Genomic DNA, 21881 nt, shown 5'->3' on the forward strand with positions numbered 1-21881 from the left:
TGCGCTCAAAAGTACAGTTTATTAGGACTCTTTTGTAGAATTGTATCAATCTCCAACAAATGTTTAACAATCCTCTCTAATTGGGCTCTGCGAAAACGCTTGCTGCTCGAGGTGCAAAACGTTTTACAGGTTATTTAATTCTTGAGAAGCCTCGTAATGGCAATACGATCATACTGATGGCGATCACACCCAGAAAGAACTTAGAATATGAAATAAATTTTATGAGTTAAAGATTCCTCGCTCATTCTTGTGAATTGATTTACCTAGTAACATTAACTTAGATTCTTGAATGCTTAGGGATAAACTCTAATTTAATTAAATTTATTACAGGTAACACGAATAATGTCCCTGTGAGCGATGGACACGCTAACATGGTTGTCGTTGGGGCTGCAGTTGGCAGCGCTGTGCTCGATTGTGGGAGCCCTGCTTTTGTACCTGCTGCGGAAGGTCCGCGTGGGAGAAGTGCAGCCCGCGGACAGCGCCAAGACTGTGCTCGTCACGAGCGTGGACACCGCGCTGGGCTTGCAGGTGAGTCCCGTGACACGCTAACTTGTCTGTGCGGCTGCAGCTGACGGCGCTGTGCTCGATCGTGGAGCCCTGCTCTTGTACCCGCTGCGGAAGGTCCGCGTGGGTGAGGTGCAGCCCGCGGACAACGCCAAGACTGTGCTCGTCACGAGCGTGGACACCGCGCTGGGCTTGCAGGTGAGTCCCGTGACACGCTAACTTATTTGTGCGGATGCAGTTGGCAGCGCTGTGCTCGATCGTGAAGCCCTGCTTTTGTACCTGCTGCGGAAGGTCCGCGTGGGAGAGACTGTGCTTGTCACGCGTGGACACCGCGCTGGGCTTGAGGGCTTGAGTCCCGTGACGTAACGCTCACATGATTTCGCTACTGCAGCTAGCGGCGCTGTGATCGTGGCTGATGTTTAACCATAGATAAAAAAAAAGATTTAGATAGCTGGTCAAGCATAGTATTAAGTTTCGTAATTATTCCACTAACAGCTGACAGAAATAGAAATTTAATTACCTTTTACTTAAATGAGTATCCAACTCTTCATCGTTAATTATGCTACTTAGCCTAGGACGCCTAAGTAAGTGGCCGCTCGAACCATACTCGTACGTGTAGCTATGCAAGGATTTCAATTAAGGAAATGAGCAGGAAATTGTAAAGGCGACCGTTGTTACGGCATTATCAGAGACCAAAAATAAGAGAGACATCCGTACTAAGTTACGATAACTTGATCATTTAATATTGACGGCGTTTCCAATCTCGAGCTTATAAAGGAATTAATTATTAAGGGCCAATTGCACCAACCACAGTTAACAGAATGATCAACGTCATGGAGCAGAGATCTATGAAACTTTCCATAGAATACAATTTAGCGAACACCTTACGGTGACAGACAGTTTGCTGCAAACGACCCTTAATTAGGGCGAGCGATGCGAGCCCTATCACTATTCGACAAACTATGCATTCTTGTGGTACACTTTACGGAAAAACTATTGCACTGTTGGGTTTGAGATTTAACATAGTAATTTAAATTTATGTCTAGATGTGTTATCAAACATTAAAATATCATTTAATAAACCTAAAAAAATCGGGCAAGTGCGAGTCGGACTCGCGCACGAAGGGTTCCGTACCATATAAAAAAAAAAACAAAAAAAAAGCATAAAAAAAAAAAAGTTAACCCATCCAAGTACTGACCACTCCCGACGTTGCTTAACTTTGGTCAAAAATCACGTTTGTTGTATGGGAGCCCCATTTAAATCTTTATTTTATTCTGTTTTTAGCATTTGTTGTTATAGCGGCAACAGAAATACATCATCTGTGAAAATTTCAACTGTCTAGCTACCACGGTTCGTGAGATACAGCCTGGTAACAGACAGACGGATGGACGGACGGACGGACGGACGGACAGCGAAGTCTTAGTAATAGGGTCCCGTTTTACCCTTTGGGTACGGAACCCTAAAAATTAAATAAAGTAATAACACTTTGTATTACTACTAGCGCCATCTGTTGGCAAAATAATGAATTAACATTCGTGCTAATGTTAATTATTTATTTATCTAACAGATGGCGTTAGTAGTATAAATATTGGACATTCTTATACAAATTGACTAAGCCCCCACAGTAAGCTCAAGCAGGCTTGTGTTGTGGGTACTCGGACAACCATACCTATGTGGTGTTTTCAATTTCAATAAAGTCGATGGCGCTTACGCTATTAACAACGATGAATACAACAGTGGGTTAAAATTTTGGATTTAGACCCACCTCCCTTCGCTTGGTCTGATTCCCAATTTAGCAATTAAGTTTCTGTGAATAGGTACCTACTAGAACAATCAATTTTGCTGTATATTCATTGCGGAGGTAAATTAACTTCTAATGTTTTGTGACGCTGATGAACTGATCAGTCATGTTGTGTTAACAAACTTAAATCGGGTATTTTCAGTTCGCGAAACTGTTTTGGCGCCATTCATTTATTACGTAAGACGATTTTGGGGTGGAGAGGGTTCGAACATATCTTATTTTTTCATACAAAGGGGAGGGACGGAGTTTTCATAGTTCTTACGTAAGATCACAAAGATGCGATATTTTTTTTAATTTATATGAAATTATGACGAGCTCAAGTACCTTTGTACAGGTACAAATAAACTGTACTGCTCTCCCAAGTGCTCATCATGACAAGTCGGATGTCCAAAACAGCGTGTGTCTATGTTACAACCAACCTGAGTTCCACTAGGTACAGTACCCACTCGATCGAACATGGCACAAGCATCGGATTGGATCAAAGTCGCGGTCCGGTACGTTTAGGAAGAAAAACTCCGCGAGCCCTTACAAAGCTCTGCTTTTTGCTAGTAGTTAGCTTAACAGACAAACCTATCTACTAGACATACCCGCGGCTTTGCCCACGTGGGGTCGGTCTGTGTAATTTTTCCCTCCTCCCACCAGGAGGTGGATTTACAAAAATAAAATCACCTCAATCACAACCTCAGGGCTTAAGAGTTCTATAGATTCTTCGTTTTTTTTTATAATATTCGTATGAATTTCGTTTGTTAACTCCAGTTCGTTAGGTAGTTAATTAGCTACGCCATCTATTTTAATATAACGGGGTTCAAGTACAAAATATGTATGAAGATTGACAGTCCTTATTTTCTTTTTTTCTTCCGGCATGATAACGATGTCGAGGTGCTACAAAGGCGCTGAAATTAGGCTCGTAACATTTATAAGGCTATAGTAACGCCTGTGCAAGTGCTGTAGTAACTAGTACCTAGAAAGTGTTTTAGTGAAAATATTATGCTAGAAGGTATTGTTAACCGTTGTGTAGCAACTAAGTCGTTTGTAAGTATACACTGTCTCCTACTATGTGTTTGTTTTATGCATGCTTAAGTTTGCTTAGCGATTTGAGAGAGCACCACATGGCAATGCATGCGACATGCTAACTCAACTTACTTTTTAGCTAGGTGTACATAGTATTCGTTAGATAAAAGTCATGCTGTCTAGGTAACATTTTAGTATTAAAGTGTAAGGTAAACGTGCTAGTGCTCGACATGCTAATGCCCAATAGATGACACCTTTCTGTCACCTCTATTGACAATGACTTAAGTTTCAAGATGACATGTACTGGGACCGCGTCGAGCACCAGTACGTTTACCTTATTTATTATGTATAATGGAATAACCTGAATAATCTACCTACCTAACCTATGAATCTGATTGACCATTCCACTCATACATTAAACTATAAATTACTTACCCTACGCGTCTCGATTCTCTATTTTTTTACGAACTTTATTAATTTTCCATGTTAAATATACCCTTCAGTTTTGTGTTCGATTCAGTGCATTTTAAAATTTTAATGATTGGTTAATCATGTTGGTGTTTCTTGATTTATATTTGAATAGGACTAATAGGATCGCGACCACCCGGTGTACCCAGAGTTATTTATTGTACTCAATATGGAACTTATTCTCAATATTGTTACAGATCGCAACTTACCTCAGCGGCCGCGGCTGGCGCGTGATCGCAGGCTGCCGGCAAGGAGGTCTTGGGGCCAGGCTAGCAGAATCCTGGTTGCAAACCCACGTGGCCTCAACTCCTGAGGACCAACCGCCACCGCGCTTAGCGACTGTAGAGTTGGATGTCGCCAGGGAAGACTTGTTAGAGGAAGCGGCGAGAGCTACAGCGCAGCATTTACCGGCCGGAGAACATGGTAAGAATTGACCAAGCTTTAGTAACTAGTAGAATGACACGCGGTCCAGCTAGCTGAGTCCTGTCTACAAGTTCATGCCATGCGGTCCAGCTAGCTGAGTCCTGGCTACAAGCTCATGCCACGCGGTCCAGCTATGTAATAGCTGAGTCCTGTTTACTAGCTCATGCGACCTCGACTGCTGAAGACCAATCGTCTCTGACGTGGCATATCATAATTTGAATAGTAATTAATTTTAGAAATAAAAACTGACCTTTTTGAAAATATTGCTTAGAAGTTAGGCCTTTAAAAAAAATAAACTGTTGTACAATATTGTATGTTTTGAGTTGGAGTAGAAAACATATTTATAGAGCCAAAGTTCCTACTATGCCTATACCTAACAAATGTTTGTCTTTCCCATCACGGAACAATGGTGTTCCGGACCTTTGGGAGGCGTGCGCGGAGCCGAAGCCAACACGTAGAGGCCCTTTTGACACTTTAATGAAATGTAAGGGGTACACCGAGCGGAGGCTGCCCTTGCCCGTGTCATGGGACGCACGCAGAGTCAGCACCCGCCAGGGTGTAAGGACTATTGAGAGTTGATGGAATCTAAAATGAACTAGGTTATTGGGTGAAAGCGATGGACTAAGAACTGAGCTATGGGGTAAAAAACCGGACGCCTGCCTAATAAAACGGTATGCAATTTTATTTCCGGCAGACGGTGACTCGCCCTCACAAGATGGGCCCCCACAAAAAGCGACATCTAGGATGGCTCAAGGGCAACACCGGTGTGAGCGGCTCAGGGGTGTCGAGAGGTGTGCGCTGCTTTCTACCCAGTGGCTGTTAACAGCCACTGTGCCAACTCGCGTCTTATGCATATTTCACTTCCACCTCTGGAGCTTATAGCTTACAAATGTTTTATTATTATCTCAATAATAATAATAAAAACTAGTTATATAAAAACATTGCTAGACTTCGTAATAGGACGTTTTTAGGTAGGTCACTAGGTATGGTATAAGTAACTTAATGGGTATGTACAATTGTACATAACACATAACGTAAGTGGCGTAACACCGCGTTAAGTTACGAAAAACTAACGCACGATTACCTGCGGTTTCAGTTATTGAATGATCCAGTTCAATGCTCTGGTAATTTATGTACAAATCTACAAGAAAACAAAAATCCAGTCATTTCGCCATATTACATTTTATGAGAAAAATGCTCTGAATTTTTTCTTTTTATCAACATTAGTCATAATGTCAATACAGTCATATCATAATGCTACAATCATAATAACAAAAAGAATAGATAGTATAGAGGGGTCCTGTCATTGTAAATTTTGTAGTCACTGTAAATTTACTGCCATCTATCGACACACGACTAAAACTCAAAATGAAAACGTATAAAGTTATCAAAAAATGTATATATATGGATAAATGATTTGATTATTTTTATATCATTTTGATCCATGTTCATTCACTGATATCTATGTGTTAAAATTGTTAAATATGAAACGGTGTCGTCACGCCATCTAGCCGAGGATAGGCTAAAGGTGTGTGCGCCATCTATTCGAGAATGACTTTTGCTTGAATTCCGAGGCACGTTTTTTCCTTAGACTTTATTCGTCTTATACGAAGTTACATATGTCTTTGATAATAATTACCTATTGTATCAAAACACTAAATAAAATAGAATAAATCAAACAAAAAGTGAGTGCACTGCCCGGGAATCGAACCCGGGTCGCAAGAATGGGAATCTTGCATGATACCACTACACCAGCAGTGCTTGTTTGTCAAGGACGAAAATTAGCTTCAGTTTGATCTACTATATCAAAAAATGGCCAAATTTTTATAAAATATAATAACTGACCCATTTAAAAACTATTTTTAGGACCATTATGTGAATAAAAAGAGAAATAGGTTTAAAAAAGTACTTTACAAAGTTAAAACCACATGGACACGAACATGTGACGCCATCTGTTGACGTATTGCGATAAGTGATAGGCAGTAAGAACCGGTAATGAAGTTGCGCAGCAAGTTATCGCTAGCCTAGCGAGCGTTCCATTCGGCTAGCAAGATAACTAGCTTGCGTATAGATGGCGCGCAAGTTACAACTAAAAGTAACATGTGATATTACTTTTAACTTTAGTTTGAACTGAAGGTAGACTTTTATAATTAAAAACAGTTACTACTACTACTATGCTTTATCGTACTATCTGTCCGTTAAAAGTGTTAAACCCTTTCCAAGCCCTGACCAATTTATTTGCTAGGATGGCCGACAGTAAAACAGTTTACCCTATGATAAATTTTATGAGACTCGATAATATTCAAACCTGAATAATGATGTCTACTCTTGTTATTACATATATTATTATTCATCTAATGATTGCATCAAGTTGATACGGCAGGGCAAGGCTAAGTTTTGTAAATTGCTAATGTCTAATTAATAGCTGATAAAGGTACTTTGCTCTACCAAACTATTTTAAAAATAATAAATGCAAAATGTATGCATATTTTTTTAAACAACTATTTAAATGTGTCGTTCTTCAATTCCAGGAATATGGGCAGTGATTAACACGGCGGGCAGCAGCGGGCGCGGCGGTGCCTCGTGCTGGGAGAGCGCGCTGCGAACGAACGTGCTCGGCGCGCTGCGCGTTGCGCGAACATTCGCGCCACTGCTCGCTGCTGCAGCGGTCGACCACCCGCATGCTGGCCGCTTGTTCTACATTGGTAAGTGGAGGGCACGCTATACGAGCGAACGTGCTCGGTGAGCGGTGCGACACACGAACATTCGCGCCAGCGCGCCACTGCCCGCTGCTGCGGCGGTCCACATCGGTTGATATGTTCTACATCGGTTGGTACTTGGTACATTCAACAATCTGTAGACTCGGTATAGTAGATGCCAATTCATCTGCAATTCATACTTTCTTTTCTTGTTGCCGGACTATGAATAACTTTATCTCTTTTGCTTACTCCGATTTATGACTTAATTAGATCAAACAATTAAACCTCTGTGACTTACCTACATCTACACCGCATTACTCTCATTAGTAATTTGAAATGGATTGCGTTAGAAATTTGAAGGAACTCGTCAATCGATATGTGATGATTATGAAGTGTATTTAAAATTTGCATAATTTGCTTGCTTTGGCTTAGGGTTGCTCAAACAAGCCAAAGTTCAAAACATATTGGTACTCAATACCTAGATCTAATCACTGATTGGAAAAAATATTATGTTCTTTATCTTGAAACTGACTTAATAAATTGACTGATTAACGATTATTGATTTGGTGTTAAAATGAATCATGTTTTTGCTGTCTTATTACGGTACAATTATTAACTTTTCACCTCAGCAGCTCGAACAAGGGTACTTTGCTTCTTAAAAACAGTGAGCAAAATGCGATTTTGCTCACTGAGTCATTTTGTCTCACTCAGTGAGCAAAATCGCATTTTGCTCACTGAGCGTGTTTCACTCAGTGAGCAAAATCGTATTTTGCTCACTGAGTGAGACAAAATGACATTCAAGTGACCTTTATAGTCAAATGTCATTTCAACATGCGGGGTCTAATACAAGTTCGATATACTTAGGTTCTATTATCTCTGTCCCTCTAGGTATGTTCTCACTGCTTAGGGTGAAAAATTTTGTGTACTACACGAGATCAAAGTTATTTACATCTCGTGCGCTTTTGAATCCCTTACTACGCTCAAGATTCTAAATTAGATTCACTCGCTACGCTCGTGAATCTATTATAGAATCTTTCGCTTGCACGGGACTCAAAATAAGCACTCGAAGAAATATCAAACTTTGATCTCTTGTTGTACAAATAACTATTTTAATACTGTTTCCAGGCCTAACATCGGATACGGACTGCGAGAGCCTATCGCGCGGCGACGACGGCGGCGCGGGTGCGGCCGCGGCCCGCTGGGGCGTGTGGGGCGCCGCGCGCGCCCTCAGGGCTTCGCTGAAGGCCCAGGCGCTCCATGTGGTGCTCCTACACGCACCGGACTTGTCCGCTGCGGAGATATATTCGCTGCCGGCGCAGCTGACTGTTCCGAGCCAGCCGGCTAGGTACAAAATGTTCCCCTAATTCCTGATTGCTAATAAAAAGCAATGGCAAGGTCGCCATGTAATGTGAGAATGTGCGTAAATATAATGACTAGATCTCACGCCAGTCAAGTGTGTAAAACGGAAGCTTGGTAGGTACCTACGTAAATAGTATGACTTATGTGCGCTGAGACTTGTTGGAATCATGTTACTAAATATATGAGCCTAAGTATAGGTATTTTGGTTTAGTACTCGTACCTATATTCAAAGAGTTATTATATATTTTTTAGCCGGCCAGACACTCCGAGCTCGGACGTGAGCTCCTCCACCACCTGCGCGGTCACCATGCCGGGCGAGGCCACCGAGTACAGCGCCAAGGTGCTCCCCACCAGCGCCCTCAAACTGCTCGAGGAGGCCCTCACCACCCCCGCGCCCAGAGACACCTACTACCTGAAGATGAAGCACGACTCCTGGTTCACTAGGATGCCGTCTTTGAGAGTCACGCATTAGCTACCTTTCTGTCAGTCTTGGTCTATCAATACCAATGGGTTTTAAGTCATGTCATAGACAGATTAAAGTACATTCTTTGCGTTTCGGATAGAAGACATTATGCCATGCCGAAAATATTTTAGGTACTTACCAAAAGCGCCGTGCGTAAGGTTATAGGCGGTAATAGGCAATTGTTTTTATTTATGTATCTGTCTGAATATGGCCCAAATTATCAAGGAATGTCAGAATATGATGAGGATTCGTTTTAATCTCACCGTAATGGGCATTACTTAATTTTCAGTTGTAATGTTAGGTTTTACACAAGGGATACTAACATTAAAGTTATTTATGATAAGCATTAATCTCATGTAACAATTAGGTATATTTACATTTGTTGTAATTTTAATTCTAATGGTATGTTCTTTAATGAATAAAGAAGTAATGACGTATAAAAATACCTAGCAACCGTTTGGTATTGATAAACTTTAAGACCGTGAACTTAAAAAAACTGTTTCCCTTAATTAAATTGAGGTGAAGGTGCCAAATCAAACGTTTTCTAATAATCTGTTTTCAATTTATACTCACTTAACTGTTAGGGTCAAATTACTTTCATTTATTTGTATCTTTCGTTAGTTTTTAATTTAATTTATCGACCTCCTTATCCCACATCGAAGGCACGGGATAGAGATGTAAAGTGCCAAATTTTCGTCTGAAAGGACTGACTTAATTTTGATAGCGTTTCGACTTGAAATCAGATTACATTTAGACTGTATGGAGAAGTGGTCAGTCCCTTCAAACTATTACGATGCTGACGGAACAAAGTCTGTCATACACGAACACTTGCTGAACAGTGTAAATAGCACTTAGACCGCTTTTATATAAAGTAACATTGTCATACCTACATCAACAATAGGTACAATTACTTATCTAATCCATCACGAACATTTTACTATGTGAGCTATGGTAAAAGAAAAAGCACCTTTTTGGTAACAGAAAAAGGAAATACATAATAAGATTATAATATTAAAGCAGTCTTATTAAATTGTGAATTGTAAATAGCTCGAGCTCACTTATATATACAGTCTGACAAAAAAGACTAGAAATTAAAAAGTGGCAACACTGCATAGAGTCGTCCCTTTCAAACCAATTTATATAAGAAAACGCATACTTAGGAGGTAGCATCCTATAGAAGTGGTATACGCGTGCCTCCGTGAGGGACAAAACATACGCAATGCGACAATATTAAAAACACGTTTTAACATTCCTGACAACATACCAAAAACAATCTACGTAATTCGGTCGGGTTATTTGTTGCCTACCATAAACCATACTAAATTTATGGTGGGGAACAAACAAAAAGTGAGACTGTGACAAGGACAAGCAATAATACCGCTTTCTCTGCTACTCCTAAAAGTTCCATAAGTGCATCTCGTTCGGCCGTTTGGCCCGTCCCCCGTTTCATCTCTATATTATTGTACATCTATGAGAAAACGGGACGACACGACAGTGTTGCCACTTTTTAATTTCTACTCTTTTTTGCCAAGCTGTACCTATGCTTGAATACTTCGGGGTTTGAATGAGTGCATTACTATTTTATGTTATCCAGTGAAATGAATGTATTGAATGAGAATATACGGAATCTTTAGTCTCCTAAAATTATAAAGTTTTTGTCCAGAAAAGTACTCAATCATGTCATGCCGTCTAATCGTTAGTGCTGCTACTGATGGTAAATGTAAATAATGTTTGTATATTAAAAAAAAATCTTCTATTAAAAGGACTTTTATTTTATAACGAAAACATAGAACACACCGTACCCACTGTTAACCTCAAAAAGTATCTCATTGATATACTTAAGTACCTACTGTGTTCGAATAGAAGGAAAACGTCATACAACGAATTAATACTCGTAGGTATATACAGTCACGCTTCGTGATTGTTACGGCATTTAGGGTTCTAGCTAAATTGGACATTCCATAGCGTAAGTATTGAACAACCAATTTAGCTAGGACCATAAATGGCGTAACAATCGCGGAGCATGATGGTTACCTTACTTATGACAAAGATATATGCTTATGATAATGCCTGACAGGTAAAATTTAATCGCTAATCGCAAGAGGGCTCAGTAACCTTCAAGTTATCAAACGCCACCCACAAATTGTAATTCTGCAAACACAACAACAAGCCCCCTTCTCCCTTAACATCTTCCTTATCCACCAGGCTGGTGCACACCCAGAACTGCTGCGGGCCCTTGCCTCTTTGCTGCCAATGTGCTGCCGTGCTGACGGCGAACCAGGTGTAGTCGCTACTTTTGGTCGGCACGTAGTAGACAGGACCTGAGGGCCCATCGTCACCTTCGTATTTAAAGGAGATTAACTCAATGTTGCGGACGCTGAAAGAGGTGCATTGAACTGTTTTAAAGTCCATCGAAAACGAAACGGTAAGGTCAATTCAGGTCTTTAGACATTTTTGAAGATTTTATCTTAAGACTGACATAGATGAAATTGTTCCAGAGCTGGATCATCACTGAATTAATTGTTAACAAATAGTAATTTAATTATTTGTTAGTTAATAATTAATTGTTAGTAAATAGCAAAGACTTACCCAAAGTTCTGACTGCACGTCGTAGTAAGAAACGTACTTCGCGATTGTCCATACACATTCAGCATGACCAGTTGCCGCGCTGCAAACGAAGAGTAGATACAGCTCTTCACTCCCGGCGGCCTGGCCACCAACACCGCTTCTAAAGGACCATTGTTGCTATCGTAGATCGGAGCCTCTGAGGGCCGAGGGATCTCCCCCGTTCTATTCACTCGTTTAAGAGAATATATCGATGGCCGTAGCCTGAAGGGAGAAAGAGTCGGGAAAGGTCTGTCGAAGTTCCATTCCGGTAGTAGATGGGCCAGCGTTTCAGGCATGTGTGAGTATGTGATGTTCGGCGCGACCTCTTTTATGGCACGAGCGACCTTGTTCAGAGCGCTAAAATCCAGAGAGATGCAAGCTAGTAAGTGTCCGCTCTCCAGCTCTTCGAATGGGAACAAGGGAAGTGATCCTGCAATGAAACGAAGATTTTCAGGCATGAAAGGCATGCTGTGTAGTGCTGTACCTAATCATTTTCTTTTACTCTGCAGTGAATTGAAGGGAATTACAGAAACCAATACCTAGGTAATATGAACGTTTGTATCATTTTTAACAATATAACTGGGTGAAATAAGAAGGTATCTGTGTAGGTACGACCATATCTGAGGAATGAGACGCTGGAGCACGTTTTTGGTCCACCGGAAGTACTGATTAACTATCTCCGTCTATTCCGTAGTAGACACTATGATCTATTAGTACCTGGACACAACTAAAGAGAGCGACATAGGTATACCTAATGGATTTCTGAGGAAACTTGCCGCTTGGTCATTTGCCGGCTGAATGAACAAGATTGAAAAATCACAGAATGAAATAAGAGCAGGTTATCTACGACTGGTTGTTGTGGTATTTCGGCTATGATATGCCTGTTGGTGCAAACTTACTGGATTTCTGCGGAAACCCGGGCACGGTATGCGTCAGCAGAAACCCGCCATCCTGATCTGCCATCACGACCCCGCGTGCCGAAGACCCGGGCGCGCCGTGACGAGACTCGAATATGACCATTGCTCTGCCACCGCGGTCCATGTATGAACGCTGCTGTACATAGACAACATTAAAAATAATTGATCAGGTATAAACTCACTATCGTCATAAACAAACGGACAAGAGTACCTAATTAGGCTAAGTCATCAGATTAGGTATATATATGGCAAATTTTGATACTTACTTCACGACCTTCGCGCCAAATAACGGTAATGTACTGCCCTCCTGCAGTTCACGCATTAATAACCCCAAAGAGAGGTATATATGAGTAACCTATAGTTATTTTTCACTAGAGCCACATAAATAATTTCTTGCTATTTTACCTTGTAGTCGGGCTTCAAAGTTTTACTCAGCATATCGGCTTCAGTGATGCCGTAAAGCGACTGTATCCACCGTCCCTCCGTGTCAGGCGTTAAGAAGCTGAAATTCTGTCCGCTTGGATGGACCACGCCCGCTGGAGGCTTGTATATGTACCACCTAGTGTACGAAAGCGATTTTATTTAAAACATACTCGTACATCCCAGTGCCTGACATTGTCTCGATAACACATGCAATCGTACTTGAATGTTTGAATCTTACTTGAATGAACTTGGACATTTATCTTTAAAAAAAACTGATCGGTACTCATCAATCATCATTACACAATGAGCACACTTGCCTTAGACCAGGGGATCCTAATCTTTTTCAGTCCACGGCGCTCTTGCAAGTTTAAAATTTCGGGCCCTAACCTAGCTAGGTTATTCGAACTAGGTAACATTGGTGAGGAGGATTGCCTCACGGCGCCCCTCTCTACTCCCATACAACCATTTCCAGTCGCCGTTACGACGCGGTGTTGACACATCTTGTGTCGACACCGTCTGTTTCGGTCACAATTCCAGTCGCAGAGTCGTCGCCGTGTCGACACAGTTACCAGAAATGGGGAAGGGTCGACACATGACACAAAGTGACATAAAGTGTGGTCGCCGTGTGCACACATTGTTTCGGGTTTGCGACTACTTTATGCCAAAATCATTCGTTCATTCGTTCATTTTGTTCCTGTCAAATGGAAACTGTCAGGTGGAAAAATACTTAAATAAAAATAAGTGACATTAATACGCCATCTCTAAAACGGATTACAAGACGTAATTATATATTGTTATTTATATTACAATATGACTTAAATTATTATGGGGAATTAAACTGCTCGAGTGATTTGATAAACTAAGTGTAATATAATCAACGCGCCACCACATTGTTTTAGTTTAGCCGGAAATGAAATTGTTTACTTCTCAGTGCCTGTGTTCATAACTATATTATTTGAAGCATTTTTAGTACTTCGATGCGTATACTATACTTAAATAACAGAAATAACGCTTTACATACTACGAAACTTGTTAATTATGATGTATAAATATGGTTTAAGGCTGAGAAATATTGCAGTCACAAAGTAGTTGCAATGTTTCGACTTTGTGTCGACTCTGTGTTGACACATGACACGCGCTGTCAAAAGTAATAACAAAGTTACTGGATTTGCAAAATGGCTCCTTGTGTTGATTTGTTTTCAGATATTCTCAAAGTGTAAAAATACCGTGGTCAGAGATGGGCATTAATCGATTAACTGTTTATTCGACTAATTAATGGAATAAAAAAAGTTAATTCTCAAATTTTAATCGCGATTAGTTTAGTCGACCTAACATAGATTGAAATTGAATTAATCTGAATATTAATCGAATAAATTATCGATTAAATCTCGATTGAAAGTTGACAGGGGGCCATTTTTGTACGTAAAAATAATAGAAATGTCTTGCATGCAGATGGTAGCAAAACACTTTGTCATAAAAGTCGAGATGGGTGTCGATATATAGGTTTTAGGGAGTGCCGATTTCGAAAATAATGACCATTTTGGAATCCGAAATGGCGGCCATGCACTGTGTCATAAAAGTCGTCATGGATGTCGTTTTATACGTTTTAGGGGGCCCCAATTTTGAAAATGATGACCATTTTGGAATCCAAAATGGCGGCCATGCACTATGCCATAAAAGTCGTCATGGGTGTCGTTTTATAGGTTTTAGGGGGCGCAGATTTCGAAAATGATAACCATTTTGGATTCCAAGATGGCGGCCATGCACTATGTCATAAAAGTCGTCATGGATGTCGTTTTATAGGTTTTAGGGGGCCCCGATTTAGAAAATGATGACCATTTTGAAATCCAAAATGGCGGCCATGCACTATGTCATAAAAGTCGTCATGGGTGTCGTTTTATAGGTTTTGGGGGGCGCAGATTTAGAAAATGATAACCATTTTGGATTCCAAAATGGCGGCCATGCACTATGTCATAAAAGTCGTCATGGGTGTCGTTTTATAGGTTTTAGGGGGCGCAGATTTCGAAAATGATGACCATTTTGGATTCCAAGATGGCGGCCATGCACTATGTCATAAAAGTCGTCATGTATGTCGTTTTATAGGTTTTAGGGGGCCCCGCTTTCGAAAATGATGACCATTTTGGAATCCAAAATGGCGGCCATGCACTATGTCATAAAAGTCGTCATGGGTGTCGTTTTATAGGTTTTGGGGGGCGCAGATTTCGAAAATGATAACATTTTCAATTTAAAAATGGCGGCAATGCACTATGTCATAAAAGTCGTCATGGATATCGTTTTATAGGTTTTAGGGGGCGCAGATTTCGAAAATGATGACTATTTTGGATTCCAAGATGGCAGCCATGCACTATGTCATAAAAGTCGTCATGGATGTCGTTTTATAGGTTTTAGGGGGCGCAGATTTCGAAAATGATGACTATTTTGGATTCCACTTTTATGACAAAATACGTAGCCGCCATCTTGGATTATAAAATGATCATCGTTTTCGAATTCTGCACTCCCTAAAACCTATAAATCGACATCCGTGACGACGCAAGTTATCTTTATTTTCAGATCTAACAAATTGCTACAGAATACAAAGGACAAAAAAGAAGCGAGGAGGTAATGAAACAAGCAAAAATACAGATGATTCCTCGACGCAATTGGGTGATTCTTAAATTGTGTCCAGATTTTTTTGTCATAAAAGTTTATATTTTTCACATATTACTCTCACAAGTTCCGTGACATTTCGACCTTGTAATTTTTTAAGTAAATGTTTTTGTTTATCTATGAGGATCTCACTAGAATAGTATAATCAAGGTATGTTTATATTTGATGAATGAAATAGTAACGCAAAAAAAAAAATATATTTGTGTCTTATATTCCTGCCGAAGACTTTTATTTTACCTTTTCCTTCTACACAAGTTTGGCCAAGTAATAAGAATTTAGGGCTCTCAATTTTATTTTGACTTCTACAACAGTAAAGCTACGAGGCCATGTTTTGGTATCGTTTTCGTATAAATTCGCAGTACCAAATTTAGTTAAGGTATCACATTGACACCATTCCGAAGTAAAAACATATAAACTTATTAAAATACTTTCTTTTAAACTCCTCTTCACGCTTAAACTGCTGAACAGTTTTAATTTAAATTTGGTACACATATATTTTGAGTCCCGAGACAGGATATAATAAGTTATCTCAAAAATCATCCTTTAAAGGTGTGAAATGAGGTGTAGGGGGGGAATTCAGAATTGACTTCTTGAAGTTAATACTGTTTAAGTTTAGGTTTGAAGTCATGTTTTTTCATCATTTTTAACTAAATCAAAGATGTAGACCATCCCAAATTTCATATAAATCGGTTTAGCGGTTATTGATTTCCCGTACAAATTTCCACGCCACTTTTCATACCTTCAAAAGATGATTTTGGTTATAAGATCTATCCATGTCCTGTTCCGGGACGCAAACTATTCCTATACCAAATTTCAACGAAATCGGTTCAGCGGTTAAGCGTCAAGAAGAGTTTCAAAAAAACCGGCCAAGTGCGAGTCGGACTCGCGTATTAAGGGTTCCGTACATTAAGTCCGACTCGCGCTTGACTGCACATTTCTAATAGGTTTTCCTGTCATCTATAGGTAAAGAACTATTTTGTGTATTCAGACGGACATACATACAGACGCACGAGTGATCCTATAAGGGTTCCGTTTTTTCCTTTTGAGGTACGGAACCCTAAAAAGATTTATTTTTATTTTGTGGAATGGTGTCAATGTGATATCATAAATGGATTCAGCACCCCAGATTTATACGAAAACGATACCAAACACGGCCTAGCACCTTCACTGATATAGATATATCAAGATAAAATTTAGAGCCCTAAATAAACTTTCAAGAGCGGATATCTCAAAAACTATTCAACATATCGAAAAAATTGACTGAATAAACTTGTAACAAATTAAATTAACTTTCATTTTGTATAAGTGGCCATGTCGCTGAGATGCATAGTTTCCGAGATATAATCGAAAAACGGGAAAATGGGACCTTCAAAGCCCCCTCTCTCCCCCCCGCTCAAGGGCTACGGCCGGGGACTTTTGATATGTTCACCTCCTAACTTGTCAAACCGAGTTACGGAGTCAAAAATTGTGTTCCGAGCATTTCCCTCTACAACTTTTGGAGCATTCGTTGCCTGACCTAAGTAGCTTATTGAATTTCTTTAAAAACTTTTCTGTAAAAGGTTGACGGGTGTTGGGTGTTTATATGGTTTCGGTCGATTATTATCATTTGCATTGCCCATGATGACTTACTAGAATTACGAGCACACGAGACACTAATAGTAGTTTGACAAACCTTGGTTTTCAAGAGGTATTTTATATTGACATTTGCTGTCACAAATTTGCTGTCAGATTTAGTCGCAAACCGCACGCAAAGTGCACACAAATGTGTCGACACCTTGTTACGGAAAAGTGTAGACACGGCGACGACACTTTGTTTCGAAACAATTCTAGACACATTGTGTGGACTCTGTTACGACACATCTGACATTTAGTTACCACTTTGTGATTCTGCGACTGGAATGGTTATATGGGCTGTCTGAGAACCCCTGCCTTATAGACTAAACTTTAGCTTTAGTCACTAAAGCAACTAAGCATCTAGTGTTAAATTTGAGTGACTGTAAGTATCACGGGTATAGTTGATCGATTTGTAGTTGGCCCCAACCGGCTAATCCTTTGTCTATTGTTAAGTAAAACCGCGCGTGCTACTACCTAAAAAAAAGGGTCGTATGATTCTAATTGGCACATGAGCGCGGGCTAGTCCAACGCTCAAAAAACCAGTGTGAGTGCGCTCTCCGGTAACGCGCCTTTGTTACGCATCTCGATGACACATTTTAGACTGGTTCGGTAGCGTTTCACTCGCCGGCACTCAGTAAATGTAGAGGGACCACACACAGCCTCGCAAATTATTTTTCCATTTGTTAATTTTGAATCTTATTGCAATTTCCATAGGAGTCGTAATTCAATAACCGGTTAAGTGACTGAACCATTTTTATACAGGTGCCGTTTTACTTAACAATAGACAAAGGATTAGCCGTTCGGGGCCTGCTACAAATCGAACGACTATACCTATACCTAGTTTTAATAGGCCACTGCACGAGTATAACTGGTCCAATCCACTACATTTCCAATTTCTATACGGTGGTTTTATTGACACGACACTGCTTTTAATGGAACTTGTTAATAAACAATCTCCTAATTTATTCCTTACCAAGCCACAGGCTTGTATCCATCGCGACAATGTTGGCCTATGTAGCCGTTCTCAATCTTAAATCCTTTGTAGCACTCCAATAAACTTCCGAATAAATAAATTAATATAAAATTCATCTTGCAAAATGCAATTCTACGTGTAGTCCAGAAACATGAGCATATTTAAATGTCTACTTTATGGAAGAATAAAACAATAACTTGAATCACATGCAATAAAACTTATCGAAAAGCATTTGAATATTTTGCATGATCGCACTACATATACACGGTGTAACATGAGGAAACCGAATAATTTTAACAGCGTATTCCTGATCATATTTAGAGACAAAAATGTCCTATAAACTTTTTTGAAATTCGCCTATTTTCAGAGTTAGTTAGGTAGTTAAAAAAACAAGTTTTTATTGTTACATAGTGCAAAACGCCTTTTTGATGGAGATGTTGCTACTATGGGACGTAGTCTAAATATTTTTATTGATAGATGTCAAAAAGTGACAAGTAACACTTTGCAAAAACTAGGTTTTACGAAAACAAAAAGTAAAAATCCATTTTAAGTGACAAGTTTACCAATAACATTTACTTTTTATGTACAAATACGTTCAAAAAATTTAAATACCAACCCAAAAAAAAAATGTTTTTTTGGCGAAATTGACCTAAACTCATATTACATTTCTTCCTTCTTTTAATCTCAGAAATGCCTGGTTAAAATATCTCTTCATTCCCAGTGAGCAGCTTGTATATGTATGTATGTTAGGTTTGTCGTTGCAATACTTGCTATGACTGGCAAATTCAGTACCAATACCAAATTTTAGGTATTTCGATTTTGTAAATTAGGTATTTGATCCTACCCATACATATCGCAAAATGAATAAAAAGGTAAAAAAACGAAGACAAATATTTAAAAAATATTTTTATGTACAAAATTTTATTATCTACGTGATATTTTAAAATAACCATACGCATTAGACCTATTTACTAATACATAAATACATACAGTGTAAACGCGTCGTCAAGTCTTTTTGTATTAGGGCTCATTTAGACGGTACGAAAACTCGCATGCGAGATTCATTACATTGCGTTATTTGATCGGTCGGCTGAATTGATGTAACCTTAATGGTCCGCAATGTAGTTAACTAAAATCGCATGCGAGTTCGCGCGCCGTCTACATGAGCCCTAAAAGGCTACTCAACAATTTACATTAAGTAGGTAGTAGGTACCTACCTAATTTGTTGGAGTCACGTCACAAGAGTAGATATAAAGCGGTTTTGCGCATAAGTGTTCATTTTAAAGCAATGAAACAAAATGGTCCTTAAAATAAAAAGTATAAAAACATATATGTGACGTTTTCAACAAAAAGGTACCACATTTGTCGGTTATCGATAAGATCGATTTCAAATTGAAGCTTTATGGAAATAGCGTCTTATTGGCAACCGACAATGAGCACCCTTTAGGTTGAAAACGTCACATATGATTTGCATTCTCTTCGTCTTCTTTGCTTTTAATAATACCTACTAACACAACGTTGATCACAGATACTCTAAAAGGCTCAAAAGAACTTTTTCGAGAAATAAATTATTAATTGCGTAGGTATTGTAACACAATAAAGATTAAACTAGTATTTGCACTACCTAAGGTACATAATTAAACAAAAGAAGTACAAGAGACGTACACAGTTAATATATACTGAAGAGCAACTTAACTAAATGGCGAAGCATTGCTACAGTAGATACTTATTACAGTTATTACTTATATCTCGCGGTAACAAACTGTCAAATTGGCAAGTCAGAAGGACAAATACATATACATATAGCGCCGTCTAACTGTAAAAAACCGCTACAAGAATCCACAAGTAAAATTTCGAATAATTTTACCTTAAAACTGATAATTTGTAATTGAACTTATTCCGTTTGTATAGTAATGGCATGTGAAAATGATCATATTAAGAGTTTTAATTGTACTCTAAGTTGAGACAAAAACACATGGTAACTTCAAAAGCACACATTCACATACAGAGAGTTCTTTTGTGGGTGACAAAAGGAAAATAATTCAATTCATTACCTAACTAGATTAGAATCAACATGATTGGACAGACTCAATTAAATGAGCGAAGTTTCCCCATAAAATGGGTCCCGATGTACACACGGTCCCGCCGCCCCGGGACTCTTGTGGTAACTGGAATAGAATAAAGATGAAAATAAAATAGATGAAGATACACACACACACAACATGGAACACTTGGTCACGGGAGCAGGAGGAATGAAACATCTAGCCTAACGGTAAAGCGAGTGAGTTTCGAACCCCAGCTCGTATCATAGAAAAATAAGTTAACTTAGAGTACTTACTCTATTCATCAGTTGATTCAGTTTCCTTACTTAATAACAAAGAGAATAGATTGTAATAGGGAGGTAAAGTCTAAGAATAATCGTGCCCCTTAGTTTGACATCAAAAACAGATGGCGCTGTGTACTGCGCCATGTGTTTTGCGGTCACTGAATTGTCAAACGTCAAATTTTGACAGAGTTACTGCACAATGTATGGAGCTGTACAGCGCCATCTCGTTTACCTGTCTAATTCGGAGTACGAAATTGTCTTAGATTTTACCCAATCAATGTGTCTTTGCTTAATAATAATAAGTTGTATATAGAAATCGGAAATATATCCTGAAGGACGGTACGGTCGACATTTGTCGGGCATGCCGCCGTCCCGGAGAGTCACTCAGGCATATCATTTCCGGTTGTTCTCATCTTGCTAACGGTGAGTACTTGCACAGACATAATCTCGTAGCCAGGATTATTCACCAGCAACTTGCTCTTCTATACGGCCTTGTGGACCGCGAAGTACCGTACTACAAGTACTTACCTGCGCCTGTTCTCGAGAATGGTCGTGCCACGCTCTATGGGGATCGATCTATCATCACTGACAGGACTATTGTCGCCAATAAGCCTGACATCGTGCTGATAGACCGATCGCAGCGCCGGGTCGTGCTCGCCGACGTCACCATCCCCCATGATGAGAATCTCGTGAAGGCCGAGAAGGACAAGTCCAGCAAGTACCTAGACTTAGCTCACGAGATTACCGCCATGTGGGATGTTGACTCGACGATCATTGTTCCGATAGTTGTGTCAGCGAACGGTCTCATAGCGAAGAGTCTCGACCAACACCTAGAGAGACTCTCGCTGGGTGGTTGGATCAAGGGTCAGATGCAGAAGGCGGTAATATTGGACACGGCGCGTATAGTACGTCGGTTCCTCACTCTGCGGCCCTGACCACCGGCAGCTTGGGCCAAGCCCCGCTGCCGGCGGCAACCTAGGTTAGGTTTTTTATAATGTGTTTATATGTATTTTTTATTGTTTTGTAAGTGTTTTTATATTTTACTTTTATATTCATATTATAAATAACCTAACTTAAGAAGAGGAGAAATAAATAAGGATAATAAGTTGTATATAGCCTAGTCTGATTGGCCACCCAAACTTCAATCCATAGACCATACTGTTCACTTTTTCTACAATAGTCCCAATGCCTGCTGCGACCGGTTCATGGTTGTCTATCGTTGCGCCTGTGAACGGGTTCCAGCAGGCGTTTTACATGCTATTAAAGGTCTTTAAAGAGCCTCTACGTGTTTGATCTATAAGCCTATAAAAAGACCGGGATTTATAGGCCCGTGAAATCCAAACTTACCGCTCTATTGATGTCCCCCACGCAGACCCAGTAGTCAGCCACCTTGGTGTCTTGGCTGTTGTGCATCTTGTGCGCGACGGCGACCGTCCATTTCGAGTGGTCGTGGTGAGACGTGAAGGACATACGAGCCAGGGGGAACTTTAGACGCTCTATGTTCCGCACTCTGAAATTGGATAGATGGACATTTTTATTTGACATTTATTTAAATGTTAATATCATTATATAAAAGCGATACCCATCGTAAACTCAGGTAACTTTGGTCCACAACTTACAACTACT

The 21881-nt window shown here is 39.8% G+C and overlaps 3 protein-coding genes and 1 non-coding gene across 5 annotated transcripts in view; 1 reads left to right on the forward strand and 3 right to left on the reverse strand.

Annotated features, from left to right (window-relative positions):
* LOC134796753 (uncharacterized) overlaps nucleotides 1-8790 on the forward strand; it is a 73295-nt gene extending 64505 nt beyond the window's left edge. Inside the window, exons 2-6 of the mRNA XM_063768957.1 lie at nucleotides 331-528; nucleotides 3982-4207; nucleotides 6739-6912; nucleotides 8032-8251; nucleotides 8518-8790. Of these exons, the coding sequence (XP_063625027.1) occupies nucleotides 358-528; nucleotides 3982-4207; nucleotides 6739-6912; nucleotides 8032-8251; nucleotides 8518-8737 (1011 nt within the window). The 5' untranslated portion in view covers nucleotides 331-357 and the 3' untranslated portion in view covers nucleotides 8738-8790. The remainder of the gene's footprint in view (nucleotides 1-330; nucleotides 529-3981; nucleotides 4208-6738; nucleotides 6913-8031; nucleotides 8252-8517) is intronic.
* The window catches only part of LOC134796805 (deoxyribonuclease-2-alpha), a 464519-nt gene that overhangs the window by 421247 nt on the left and 21391 nt on the right, over nucleotides 1-21881 (reverse strand). The window contains exons 7-8 of the mRNA XM_063769027.1: nucleotides 21603-21765; nucleotides 19958-20097 (exon numbers count right to left, since the gene is read on the reverse strand). Of these exons, the coding sequence (XP_063625097.1) occupies nucleotides 19999-20097; nucleotides 21603-21765 (262 nt within the window). The 3' untranslated portion in view covers nucleotides 19958-19998. The remainder of the gene's footprint in view (nucleotides 1-19957; nucleotides 20098-21602; nucleotides 21766-21881) is intronic.
* Trnag-ccc (transfer RNA glycine (anticodon CCC)) lies at nucleotides 5898-5968 on the reverse strand. Its single transcript has one exon. It is a non-coding gene; the product is annotated as a tRNA-Gly (tRNA).
* LOC134796747 (deoxyribonuclease-2-alpha-like) lies at nucleotides 10480-18119 on the reverse strand. Of its 2 annotated transcripts, none has more exons than XM_063768946.1 (5): nucleotides 17930-18119; nucleotides 12658-12811; nucleotides 12235-12385; nucleotides 11318-11765; nucleotides 10480-11105 (listed from the first exon to the last, which is right to left on the reverse strand). In XM_063768946.1, exons 1-5 carry the CDS (start codon nucleotides 18043-18045, stop codon nucleotides 10820-10822), a joined length of 1155 nt encoding a protein of 384 aa, XP_063625016.1. In that variant the 5' UTR covers nucleotides 18046-18119; the 3' UTR covers nucleotides 10480-10819. The 2 variants fall into 2 exon arrangements, with proteins under 2 accessions (XP_063625016.1, XP_063625015.1); XM_063768945.1 differs by having other exon boundaries at nucleotides 12235-12388.

The sequence above is a fragment of the Cydia splendana genome, chromosome 14 (genome assembly GCF_910591565.1).
Source record: "Cydia splendana chromosome 14, ilCydSple1.2, whole genome shotgun sequence".
Lineage (NCBI taxonomy): Eukaryota > Metazoa > Arthropoda > Insecta > Lepidoptera > Tortricidae > Cydia > Cydia splendana.

What these genes read in the sequence shown, in the direction of transcription:
- LOC134796747 (XM_063768945.1), bottom strand. Translation starts at nt 18,045, where the DNA reads ATGAATTTTATATTAATTTATTTATTCGGAAGTTTATTGGAGTGCTAC. An exon ending in GGATACAAGCCTGTGGCTTG is followed by an intron (nt 12,812 to 17,929) that starts GTAAGGAATAAA and finishes TTCGTACACTAG; the next exon opens with GTGGTACATATACAAGCCTC. An exon ending in CGGGTTTCCGCAGAAATCCA is followed by an intron (nt 11,766 to 12,234) that starts GTAAGTTTGCAC and finishes GTTTCATTGCAG; the next exon opens with GATCACTTCCCTTGTTCCCA.